The sequence below is a fragment of the Etheostoma spectabile genome, chromosome 13, assembly GCF_008692095.1.
Source record: "Etheostoma spectabile isolate EspeVRDwgs_2016 chromosome 13, UIUC_Espe_1.0, whole genome shotgun sequence".
NCBI classification, from domain to species: domain Eukaryota; kingdom Metazoa; phylum Chordata; class Actinopteri; order Perciformes; family Percidae; genus Etheostoma; species Etheostoma spectabile.
In genome coordinates this window covers 19945385-19958742 of record NC_045745.1, presented here as the reverse complement: position 1 = coordinate 19958742, position 13358 = coordinate 19945385, and the positions used below count along the sequence as shown (strand labels likewise).

At 40.1% G+C, this 13358-nt stretch overlaps 1 protein-coding gene across 4 annotated transcripts in view; it reads left to right on the top strand.

Annotated features, from left to right (window-relative positions):
* cpeb4b (cytoplasmic polyadenylation element binding protein 4b) overlaps window positions 1-13358 on the top strand; it is a 32602-nt gene that overhangs the window by 13549 nt on the left and 5695 nt on the right. For 3 of the 4 annotated variants that reach the window (XM_032534563.1, XM_032534564.1, XM_032534562.1), the window contains exons 4-10: window positions 5042-5092; window positions 8543-8566; window positions 9921-10091; window positions 10857-10946; window positions 11415-11533; window positions 11684-11798; window positions 12601-12782. In XM_032534563.1, coding sequence (XP_032390454.1) covers window positions 5042-5092; window positions 8543-8566; window positions 9921-10091; window positions 10857-10946; window positions 11415-11533; window positions 11684-11798; window positions 12601-12782 — 752 coding nt within the window. The remainder of the gene's footprint in view (window positions 1-5041; window positions 5093-8542; window positions 8567-9920; window positions 10092-10856; window positions 10947-11414; window positions 11534-11683; window positions 11799-12600; window positions 12783-13358) is intronic. The other variant, XM_032534565.1, reaches the window with a different exon arrangement.

Here is a 13358-nt window from a genome sequence, read left to right as displayed (position 1 = left end):
GACGCAGAGAGAATACAGGGCTGATGAAAGCTTTAGCGTTGTATTTAAGAGCGGATTTGTGATAGAGATGGAAGGACTCCCACTGATCTGAACTGAAGTTGTTGGCCCTCGTTAGTTAGTCTAATGATCACAGCTGCAGGACCTCCCATTTTGAAGGATGATAACATTTTTCCAAACACATTCCACAGTCGTTTCTGTCCAAACAGTCTGGACCATTTGTGACTGACACAAATGCACATTTCTATTACCTGTAGTATGAATTTGTGGTTGTTTATCTATTAATGTCAGGTCAAATCAGAATGCACATATTTTCCACATATTGCCAGTAAAAAGTGTGGAAAGGAAACATTTGGCTTGTAAGCCAACAGATAAACTGATGTAGGCTATGGGTGCACCCCTGCAGCTTTCTATATCTGGGTCAGTGTAAATCTATGTATTCCTGGTCTTTGAAACTTTACTCTGTATGGATTTGATTATTACCGTTGGGCATTTTTACACACTCTGTTGCCAGTTTGTTTGGTACACCTAGCTAAAACTGATGCAGTCTTACACAACAGTCCTGTAATAAACCCAACCTTTTGTGAAGGTTATAATGTTGATTCAGCTTTCTGAGGCGGCTGAACTGTATTACTTGAAACTGAGAGGTACTGCAGTCATTTACAGTAGCCTAACTTCCTTGATAATTAATTGAAAATATTATAATAATAGAAAGAGGCACAACAAACTAAAACTAGTTTATAAACTACTCACTACTTAATAAACTGGCAAGTGAGCGCACATTATATACATTACAAAGCATAAGCTATCACTTGTTAGTTTCTAAAAAAGAGAATCATCAGAAATTGGACTCTAACACTGTTTTTTCATTGTATAGTACTTGCTCGCCTCGACTCAAATCTACTTGACTCTACTCAATTTTTTGGTTTTCCATTATGAAAAAAAGTCCCTGGAACCTGCCAACAGGTACTTATTTTTAATATCACCATCGTTGAGATTCCATTTTAGCTGAGGCGAAACCAAAAGGTGACGTGGAAACCTGCAGACTACTGATTGGTCGGAGAAAATCGTCACTAATCACGGTTGTCATTGCTAGCGACAGACGGGGGTGTCCTGAACAAACCTGCTGTGTTTAAACAGTTTAGAAACACACCTTCGACATTCTGTGTATGTGTCGCGTTAGGTCACGGCAGTTTCCTGCGGCGTCGCTGTGACGACCAGCCACGCTCGCTTCAAGCGTGAGGCGATTCAAAATCTGCAATGGAAAAAGAAGGACTGGTGTGTCGAACGTGTGTTGCTTTTGATTCTCGGCATGTGGATGTTGCCACAGCCAGAAGACAAATTTTGTTTCAAGGAGGCAGCTGGAGGCAGCAAAAAAACCCCAAAAATAACTGGCTAAACTGTTTAAACACGGCGGCCCAGCTGAGTACAGCTGGTACTAGCAGTGGGTAAGGATCATAACTGACTAGGTTTATTGATGAATAGAGACTCAGCAACGTCTGTTATTGGCTGAATGGTGTTAGGCAACATTGGTCAATGTTAACCCAGAAATGGGTTGTTGAATACAGCCAATACTGTGGCAAATATTAACCGTTGGTCGAGAAGTAGTAGCTTGTAGTAGTAGTTTTGGTACTGATCATTGTTCAAAAGGAAACCTCTTGGATTTTTCCAGGCTTTAGTTGAGTTTAAAGGATTTGGTTGTGGAGTTTAAATTGTCAGCCACAGTTCTTAGTAGTTAATATAATAGAATACCTTTTATTGTCACTATACACATGTACAACGTGATTAAAAACAATACCTTTTCCAGTGCCAACATGTACGTAAAATAAATATAGCAAAATAGAATAAAATAAGTAGTGCAAGAATAAGCGGTTGCGGGTGTAAGGATGCACAGTTCTGAGAGGCTATAAACGTATATAAAAGAAATATATATATGGTTTATATACATCCAACCGCAGGGCTTAAAGCTAGAGGACTACTTAACAACCATCTTCTTCTTTTTTTTTTTTACGTCTTCACAGTCTAATGGGTTGAGTACTGAAAAATTCAACGATACAAAAACGTATGAGCTTAAAGCTCAGTACAAATATCTCAAAATGCCAGTAACAATATGATGTTTTCCTTTTCATGTCTGCCTGTACAGTTTGTCTTAAATTTGTACCTATAAATGTTACTTTGCAGAAAACAAAACTCAAACATACCACCCACATTACTCCTTGTCCCCTGTTTAATCTTATTGAATATACTGTATATATTCCCACATGTTGTACAAGAAAAGGCACAGCCATACAAAACACACATTCATACCAGTTTCACTACCAGAACAACAAGGCGAGTGAAAACTCTGAGCTCCAGACACTTCACTATCACCTCGTATGTACTTCAGCCTCTCACCCACTGGGCTCAGCCACACCCAGCTGTGATCTAATGTTCTGCTGTCAAACCTTAGTAAATCTTCCCTCACTGTTAAGAGAAGAAGACTAGAAGGTTACCTCATTAACCACATTTTGGTGTCTTAGCTCCAGCTGTTCTGGCACAGATTCCTGTGACTAGATTAGATCCAAGAACTTGACCAATCAAGTCTTCTTTAAAAAATAAATAACAACAACCTTATCTTCTACTGCATTAGGGTTCAAACCATGTAGGGTTTTGAAATGTTGAGGTATTGACCCAAATCTTTCTTTAATAGTTTAATATGACGACATCCTTTTTTCCCCTCACAACTCTGTTTAGGTTGAGGAAAGATAGACGTGTCTGGCAGTGTTTAAATATGTGATGCAGCAAATTCTTCTTCTGTCATTTCAGTTAATTCTATGCTTTGTCCAATAGTATCACCCCACGTTTACCTTTCTTTCCTTTTATTTTACCTCATTTTGTTTCAGTCGTCCTCTTCAGATTAGTTCTCATACAGTGCCCCATTCTTTACAGCTTTCACATGATGCATCACACCATAAATCATCCCATCTTTTTTTCATCTTTAGCCCTTGGCCAAAAAAATATTATTCTGTTTATTCGTTGTTTTCATAATTATAGTCCAGGCTTGTACACTGCTGTGCCAAGTGTAGCAGTGACTTAAGTGAGTCCTTTCCTTTTCCCTCACAGCTAAGTAAAAAGAAAACATAATTACAGAACATTTTCTTTAAACACTGACTCTTCTCCGGGCCAACTGTCCCTTGCTCCCTCCTGCTCTCTGTCACATACGTACATACATACAAGCATGCACATACAAATCTAATAAACACAGACAGCATGCGTACAAAAGTACCTTTTAGATACACGTAAGCAGAGCACAAATTTCTCATTCCAGCAGAACATATTGAACAAAGTGCGATGAAGCAAGCGAACAGGCGAGACAAAATGTCTACAGTAGAAGTGGCTTTGAATCGCTTCCAGCATTGTCCTGACTGACAGAAAGGATCTCTCTGTTCAGCCAACACACACACACACACACACACACACACACACACACACACACACACACACACACACACACACACACACACACACACACACACACACACACACACACACACACACACACACACACACACACACACACACTCAATCTCACACTCACACATGTATGTGCTTAAACTGGTACTGCACTGTACACAGCCAGCAGCTTGCAAATGAGGTTCATAGAGCGGGCACACACAACCCTACAGACACACTGGGATGTGGTGTGCTTACGTGCCTGTACATTTGCTCCTCAGAGACTATTAAAGGCTCTTAAAATCCAATATGATGGGTTGTGCCCAGATGGACTTTGATTTTGGGTGGTGCACCTATCAGCACATATATATTACTCAGCTAAATTACAGAGGGAGATAAACTGTTGAATTCTGCCCTGCAGTCTAGAGGAAGAGCTTGTCTGCATAATCTGGTTTTGGTTGGCACCTCTAATTTTATTTTGATTTAAACTGATTGTTTTATCGAGTAAGTGAACTTGTATTTGAATGCCGACAATGTAATGTGATGTATGTATAGTACCTCCACGGGTGGTCTGTTCTAGTTTCTGTGGTCTAGTTCTGTTTTATGCACCACATTTACTAAGTACTGTGGGGCTCAATAGGCGAGGTGTGGGGGAGGGGCCAGCAGATCTCCTTGTGACTGAGGCATCGGAATGCACCAATCACAGGGCGGTCCGTACCAATACAACAATGGTTGTACTATTTCTGCCCTTTCATCTCATTAGCCCTCTGCAGCAAGCAGGCCTTGCATAACTTTGAAGCTTGTTTGGCATCATAACATGTATTTGTGTGTTGTGGGTGTGTGTGTGTGCGTGCGTGAGACAGGCCTGGCAAATGGCTCAATGTAAAATGTATGATATGAGGCTCAGAGAAAGCAGGAGAGAGGCACACATAGGGAAATGGAGAGAGATGGTTGTTGTCCTACAGATCTAGTCTCCAATGAGATTGATGTAAAGGCAAAACTATATTCTCAAATCTGTTATAGTCACAGCCTATTCTGTATGAACGTTATTGAAAATTGGGCTTTTCAGTCAGTTCATTATGTTCTTCTATACAATTCTGCTTTTTTGAATGTCCCATGTTGTGTGCAGAATTGTTCAAGTATTGCCCCTCATCGAAGTTAATCTGCACATGCAGCAATAATCAAGAGAATTGTCATGGTCCCAACCTTTTGCCAACTAACAGTGGTGCTAGTTTTTCTCAGATTGTTTGTCTATAGGTTTTGTGGCTGCCATTTTGTGACTTGTACTTTTTTATAGATATATTTTTGTTAAATTTGTAAAAAATAAAATTGGCCTTAAACAATAGGATATTATTTGGATATGATGACTATAGTCATCAAAATAGAAACTCCAGTACTGAAACAGATTTTTGTTTAGAATAATGAATCATAGCATAAAACAATGACCTGATATATTCAGCCCTACTCCATTCGTAGAAAGACTGACTAACTGAGTAACTTCAACACTTCTGGATTCCCTTTAATGACTTAAAAAATTCCTCTGTGTGTCACATTTTCTTGATATGTAGGCCTCATCACGTTTAATATTTCTGTTGTGTGTCTCCCTGTGCAGGTCGTCTGGGGTTCCCCCATCCAGGAGGAGACAATCCTCTGCCCCTCAATGGTACGTATGGCAAACTATTTAGTTTTTCAAGGGCCCACTAAAACTGCAAATCAGTTAAGGGAGTTTCTTTGCAAAATTTGAAACATAATTTGTTTGACAAATTACATTAAAAATGCTATTATTTAAAACATAATTCTATGAAATGAAAAAAGGTCCTCCTTAATCTATATTTATATCTATATATAACACATGGCAGGCTAAATGAAACAAAACATTTTTATTTTCTATACTAAAGACAGGCTCCATCAGGTAAATCAGGTGCCCACAGCTAAGTGGACATACATAAAGTATCATTCGACCAATGTAGGTGACTTCTGTGACTCTGTTTGTCTTCGTGTAGACACTAAGTACTGCAGGTGGAGATGGTTGGCTGGTGCCAGATAACCTTGAGTTTTTGTGTCTGGTGACTGTGAAGCCTCGTGTGCCCTTGCTTGCCTTTGTAATTCATCCAACCAAAACATGTTGTGTCTCTGCTCAGTGTCCCCCTCTCTTTTAATGTCAACATAAAACTACATTTCCACACTTAAAAATAGTTTTAACCAACAAGCATTTCTGCTGATGACCTTTCACCTAGTTAATAACTTCTGTTGGGTCCTTTCCTTTCCCACTGTTAATAAATTCATAAATGAAGAGGGGGGTAACAAAATGGAGAAGAATGGAAGAGAGAGGATGTAGTGGCTTTTGAAAATGGGAAAATAAGTGGGAAAATTGAGGGATAGAATAGTATACAAAAATGGCCTTCACATGGGACTAGCTCCATGTGTGTTAGCTTAACTCCTAGTACCAAAGTTTGTTTTGTCCTGTAAACATAGTCTTTTTGAAAAAGGTCCCCCTGCCGCATGCAGACCAGGGATCATGTGGTATGTTGCCATGAAGCCTATATTTTTTATGCAAAATACAAGGGTTTTTTGAATTTACATTTTGTATATACTACTCTAACATATCTTCCAGATGCAGATGTATAGTTCATTTCATTTCTAGGTACTGTAGTTTCCTCATATGTATATAAACTGCATATAAATAACTATGCCTCTCTTCAAGGATTGAATATATCTGGCAAATCCCTTTGACGTGCCACAGTTTAATATTCAGCTACATCTCTTTTGCCCTTGCAAATTCTCATTCCCTTTATCATTGTGTAATTGTGATGTTGTCGCCTTTGCTTACTGGTCTTGGGCCAGAATGTAAAACACGAGAGGCCAGTAGTTTCTTCACGAGATCACTGGGTCACATGGTGAGATCACATGGTAGGAGCTGTCATCAAGCCCTGAGACAGATGGTGCCAGCGGATTCAGGCAGGATTCAGAGGTTGCTACACCAGCTCTCGCTCTCTCTCTTTTTGTCTCATAAGCGTACACCGATTGCATTCCTCATTCTCTTGACCTCTCTCGCTCACTCTCATTTTCTCTCATCCACACACAGTTTTATCAGCTTGTTTCTCCATCTCTTCCAATCTCTCTCTCACACACACACACACACACACATCTTTTTTTATAGCACACTCCACTCTCTTTCAATCTGCTTTCCTCTCTCTCTCTCTCTCTCTCTCTCTCTCTCTCTCTCTCTCTCTCTCTCTCTCTCTCTCTCTGACCTCCCCCTCCAGAGTTAATGTCCATCTGGGTTGGAGAGTCCACTGAGGGAGCCAAGGATTATTGCTTGTGTGTCCTGGCCACTTCTTCATCCTCTCCATGTCCTTACAGTTTTAGATGAGTCCGTGCTTCAATCTCCTCAGCGTCCACATTTTCATTTGTTTCACTTCAGCTCTGTGCAAAGAAACAAGATGTCCCAGTGAGCGCATTAAATTAAATGAGTAAAAAGAGCATCTTCTTGTTTACACATTACAGTGAACAGCATTGTTGGCTGATGGACCGGTTAGATGGCTTATACACATGTTTTAAGGCAGAGAAGAGAATTTGATTTCTGCGGCATGAATTACACAAAAGAAAATATAGCCAATGTCAACTTGGTTACATATTCTCCCCCCCATCCTACAGAATTATTTAAAATATGAAACGGCACTTCTTAAGGCAGCATCCAGTTATGACAGCCATACATTTATTAATTTGTGCCCATTTAGTTTGAATGCTATCTGGTTCTAGAAGAAACAATGATGCTTTTAAAAAACAGAGTGGTTAAAACTATTGTTTCCTTCGATCTGTCTGTCTCTTGCGGTTGCCACGGTCAAACAAGTTTAACAGTATCAACTTGGGTGCCAAAAGCAGATAGCCTTGCACCTACATAACAGTGGCCCTCTCTCCCATTTTGTGCCACTGTTGCCTTCCTTAGCCGCAGAGCTGCTATTGTGTTTATATTGAAAACAATGGTGATTGCAACCGTAACCGATCACTTTCATAGATACATTTTGTTTAAAAGTCTAAAGTGTGACTGTAGGAGGGCAAATCACACATTGTAAAATGGCAGGCCATGTCCAGAAACATGATGGTTGATGGTTACCCTGCTCTATAATTACTTCAGGCAGTTTCATTCCGTTATTGTGGAAGTTAGCCACACTAGTGCTTCCGCTACACTTTTTCTCAGCAACAAACTGTAACAAAACCCCTGCCACTGGGAAGGCTAAGATAATCGTGACATACTTGATGCAATTCATTCTTGTTTTTGTCAGTGGGACTGCGCCGAATCTGCTGTTGTGTCTGCTATCAGAATTTGACAAGATCTTGTGCAATTATAATGCATATGTTTGTGTGTATCTCGGGACTATCTTATCCATGTCCCTGATTACCAGTGGTGTGCCTCAAGGTTCAGTCCTTGTACAATTTCTTCTTTTCCTTTTTAAGATTCTTCGTCATAATCAGAATGCAGGAAATCTCCATTGTTACGCACAATATTACACAGTTGTACTGTTCAGTCGAGTTGCACAACTGTTTAGCCTCTGTCGCCTTGTTTTAATGTTGTAACCCTGATGCCTGTATTTACTTGTTCCTGTTCTGTTGCTATTGAATTTATGTACTCTTTGTTACTGATGTACTTACTGATCTGTGCTTTGTCTTCTTTGGATTTTGTCTTTTATCCTTTTATTGATAATTAAGCACATCTTCATTTTAAAAAGTACTGCATAAATAGCCAGGTGACAAGCGTCCACTCTGAAACATGCAAAACATCTTTTATCCTTTTTCATCATACAGTGAGATAAAATCAGTATGCCAACATGATCAAGCTACTAGTCATTACCTTCTTTCACTGAAGCGTTAGTCTACAGTCCTTCACAATATCTACTTGTAGGCCTACTTTTACTTTATAGTCTAGTGCTGATACAGTGGTATTGTAATAGTTCCACAGGCTAATTATAATTTACAGCTGATTAATAAAATAGAGGGCGGATTGACAATGAATAATCCATTGTCATGAAGCACCTGGCACTTTTGTTGGTACATGTATTATGCATATTTTGTAATCACCCTCTTCTTTGATTTGTCCTTATTCCACATGCAGCCAGGAATTATAGCAGGAGACGAGGTAAAATATAATCATGGGTATATTATGTCACCTTTCCTGCATAAATATAACTCTAGGTCTCAATATTTTTGACTGACTTTGTGATGTCAAGCCATGCTGGGTTTTTATTGGTTATAGGGCGTTGGTTGTTAAATGCATGCAGTGAAAAAGTTTTTGATTGACTCTGCGCTTTGTACCCGTACAGTTAAGTGACATGTTTGTCTGCATGATTGTGAAGTGTCGAGCCTTGCCATCAGCTTTTGAAGTCATCTTACGCTTCTCTAATCCTCTAGTGCGTGTTTCTCTTGTTATGCTTGACTCCTTGCTTTTGTTCTTCTTCTCATTTTCAGACAAATTTTGCAAGATTGTTTAGTCAGACGATAGTTGTTATTGTCACATTTAGCTGAAAGTTAATGGGGCACAGAGACACAAGTGTAGTATGCGATTTACACACACTGCAACAGAAGCATAGACACATGACCGGACACACACACACACACGCGCATACACACGTGCACACGCACACGCACACACAGCACAGCACATATTATAAGCTGAGGCTAACTCTCTTGCATAAATCTTTATTAAACAGCCCCATGGCAGGTTGTATAGGAGGAGGAGTAGGCCATGGAGGGCTTAGTCTCTGAAACACATACACAAACGCTTGCACCAACATGCACATGCATGTTCAGTCCTTCATTGACATTACAGTTGTTGGCAGCGTGTGAGTCAAGGCAGCTGACTGTGTGACATTCTGTACATTTCCTACTCTTTGTGTTTTCATTTAGGCCAATTCTTTTGGAAATGACTTATCTCCATGCCACATGAATGAAATTAAGTCATAACCACTTTACTATTCTGGTCACGATATGTCTTTCTCCTTATTTCAATTAAACAGTCATACAATTATTTTTAGGTTGAGCTGATCCTCTACCAACCTTTATGTGCTGCATGTTACCCTTCCCTCCTAACTACTACTACTTCTATACTACTACATACAATATACTACTTTTTTGTAATAGTAGTCTGAAGTTTTGAACACATTTGCAGGGTCTAGTAAAATACCTGCAACATTTCACTCCCACCAGTGGCTATCATTTTGTAATGCATCCCTAGTCATGTGCATTGCATGCTACTAATGATGTGGTAAGTGATGTCAGATCAAGACCTAAAGAAATACTTTGTTTATTCCCCCTTCACCCAGCATCAGGTGGTCTATTCAGTGAAAGAGAAATGAAAAATGTAATGCACAGTTGTCCTTTTTGCCCAAGTCTTTTACCATGACGACAACAACCCCTTCTTAACCTTTACGCCAAGTTCTCTACCCAAGAAATAAACCTTTCCTCATTTTCTTCTTCTTCTTTCTCTCTCTCAGGCCACTCCTCTCTCTTCCCCATGGAGGATGGTTTCCCTGACGATGAGCGCGGCGATCAGGGTCTTGCAGGCCTGGGCTCTCCACACTGCTTTCCACACCAGAATGGAGAGCGGGTCGAACGCTACTCACGTAAGGTCTTCGTGGGAGGTCTGCCCCCGGACATAGATGAAGGTAAGTAGTTACATTAAAGCTATAGTGTGTCGTTTCTGTCGCCCCCCCATGAGGAATTCTTAGTAATGACGACGACACTGATGGTGCAGCCACATGACGGCATGAAGCCTTCAGTGATTGTGCAGCATAATACGTTACAAAACCCATTACTAACCTGTTCAAGAGTAGCAAGGTGACATCCAGGTCTCACCTTAGTCCCTTTTCTTTTTTTTTTAGCGCTGTCCAACTAGGAAAAGCCACACTAATGGTTATGCGTGTTTGTCTTCTCCGTCGGCCATTTTTCTTTTTTGAATTTTAGTCCCTCTGCTGAACATGTAGGTATTTTCTTTCCCCTAAAAAAAAAAAAAAAAAAAAAAAAAAAAAAAAGGCTGAACGCTGCCGTTTTCTTTTCTCAGCATTAACGTAAACGCATCACTTGAGCTGCTGCGTGCTAATGTCGCCCGACTATTTTTACACATATTTTGTAAACACATCATTATTGATCTTTAGCTTTATGATCAAAAGGATTTAATTTCTGCCCATTATTGGTTATGATTGAAACTTAGAAGATAGGGAACTTGAGGGCGTGGTACACCAAAAGATATTCAAGATAATATTAGAAAATTACACCTGAAACACAAGCATCCTTCTGTTTGGATACTTAGTATACTATACTATACTATACAGTGACATCTGAGGCAGGACTTTTCCTGTAAATCTTCAGTGTTTTCTTTGAAAAATCCTGCAAACTGCCAATGAACATGCATTCTGTCTGCTTAATTTCAGATGAGATAACAGCCAGTTTCCGGCGTTTTGGACACTTGTTTGTGGACTGGCCTCACAAAGCAGAGAGCAAATCCTATTTTCCACCCAAAGGTTTGTTAAATTATTCATTCTGTGCTGTTTTGTCCTGCAGTTGTTTACCTCTTTTTGTTCCGGTAGCTGTAATACCTTTTTTGACATACCAGTTCCTGATCCAATTTATTAATACAAAAGAGAGGTTACAGTTATTGCTTCAGTTTCTTTGTGGTTCTGTGTGAGAAAAAACTGATGCTTTTTGGTAACTGATTCTAGTATTCTTCAGTACAGCATTGCTAGCCTTGTATCTGTGCACTACCACAATTCATATGTGTGCATCTGTGCAGTCTGATTTTGTCTATTATCCGAGCATTTTGTAACCATGTGTAGACTGTTTGTCTGTCTGTCTGTTTGTTTTTGTTTCTGTTTGTAAAAGCTTATGCCTGCCTGCTGTGAATGCAGAATGTCTTGTTCAGTCAAAGTAATCATCTTTGTCAATACATAGTTTCCCCAACAGCATGAATAACCCTGCTGTACTTTGTGTAGGCTATGCCTTCCTGCTGTTTCAAGATGAGAGCTCAGTGCAGGCTTTGATCGATGCCTGCATCGAAGAGGATGGCAAGCTGTACCTCTGTGTGTCCAGCCCCACCATCAAAGACAAGCCGGTCAGTGGGAACACACACACAAACACACCCATCTACTCAAATCTCTCGCTGTTTCCACTAAACTCAGTGAAACTTGACTTTATAACCAGCTTTATACAGCTTGTACACTAACTGTGGGGTGCTGAAACCTTTTGGTTTTCTGTGCAACAGGTTCAGATCCGGCCCTGGAACTTGAACGACAGCGATTTTGTGATGGATGGATCTCAGCCTCTGGACCCAAGGAAAACCATCTTTGTGGGAGGTGTCCCACGTCCGCTCCGTGCAGGTATTCTTGATTGTTTGTCTTTTTATATAAAATTCTTTTCCCACCAGCTGAATCAACACTTACATTTGAAGTATGTATTGTGCATACGGCTTGGATACCCATGTTCTTGCTTGTCACATTCACATATTTTTCTGTGTATTTAAGGCCTCTTATCTAAGGCCTTGAATACATCTTCAATCCAACTCTGCATTTAATCCTTTTGCATATGTTTATACCGTAAATCACAAAGTACCCGTACTTCATTTCTCGTGCTTCATTTCATTCGAATCTTTGAAATGCCAGCTGTAAACATAATTCTCCTTTTTGTAAGACGCTGCAATGTGATCGGCTTGTGTTTATAATAAACATTAGACCTGCTAGAGGGTAGAGCAAGAAGATGCTTTGTACTGCTGAAATCGGCTTTGACCTATACTGGTCCCGTCAGGAAGTACCCTTTGTGGCACGCTGTGCTGTGTAGAATATTAAATTCCTCGTTATCCTGTTAGCAATGTTATGTGCACTGTGTGTTCATGTTTTCTGCACCGCTGGTAGCTGTTTTAGACTTTTGTGCTGTAGTTGCGAATATGACCAAGGTCATAAGGCCCTACTGTGGTGCATTACATGTTGTACAAGCCTGTGTAATATTTGAATCAAAATGTACATGTATAAAATGTACAATCTACCATTTGACTTTTTATGTTCTAACAAGTAAAGCTGCCTTGTACATTTGCAAGGTCACGTGCGTGCGTGTGTGCGTTCGTACGTGCGTGTGCTTTATGAATATTTTGTTCAACTAGTTCTGTGTCTTTTTCCCTCTTTGCAGTGGAGCTGGCCATGATCATGGATCGCCTGTATGGTGGAGTTTGCTACGCTGGCATCGACACAGACCCTGAGCTGAAGTACCCCAAGGGAGCAGGGCGGGTCGCTTTCTCTAATCAGCAGAGCTACATTGCTGCTATCAGTGCTCGCTTTGTACAGCTGCAGCATGGAGAAATCGATAAACGAGTGAGTGAAAAGAAAAGAGAGCTCAGTGTTTTTTGGTCTCCCCTCTGGCTGCCTTCTTTCTTCATTTGTCTCCCCACACCTCAACTTTCTGTTCTGTTTCTCTCAAACTCTCCTTGCCATGGCCCGTTTTCTAAACTGTGCTTTTTTCCTGGATTTTTGTTTAGGAGTGAAAAATGCAGCGCTATATACAGAATGTGTTTGCTCATTAGTAGATAATGTGTAGTAGGGAAGCACATTTGGTGTGCATTTTTGAAGATAAGTGGAAGTAGTAACACTTGTCCTGACTCCAAAAAGCTTTAAAAAGGGATTTTCACTCTAATTTAAAATGTTGTTTAACCAAAATGTCTACTGTAGAGCGAGAGCACATAACAGTATCAAAAAGACTGTTGCTAGATTAACATAAAATCCAACATAAACAATGTGTATTCCTTTAGTATCACAGCACAGGGTCAAATGGTTCTTTACAGCAATACCTTGTTAACAATTACTGTGAGAAGTAAAAAACCAAACAAACCCCAGAACAGAATACTCCAGAGCAGATTCAATTAAAAGAGTTACAGGTGGGGGGGGGGGGGG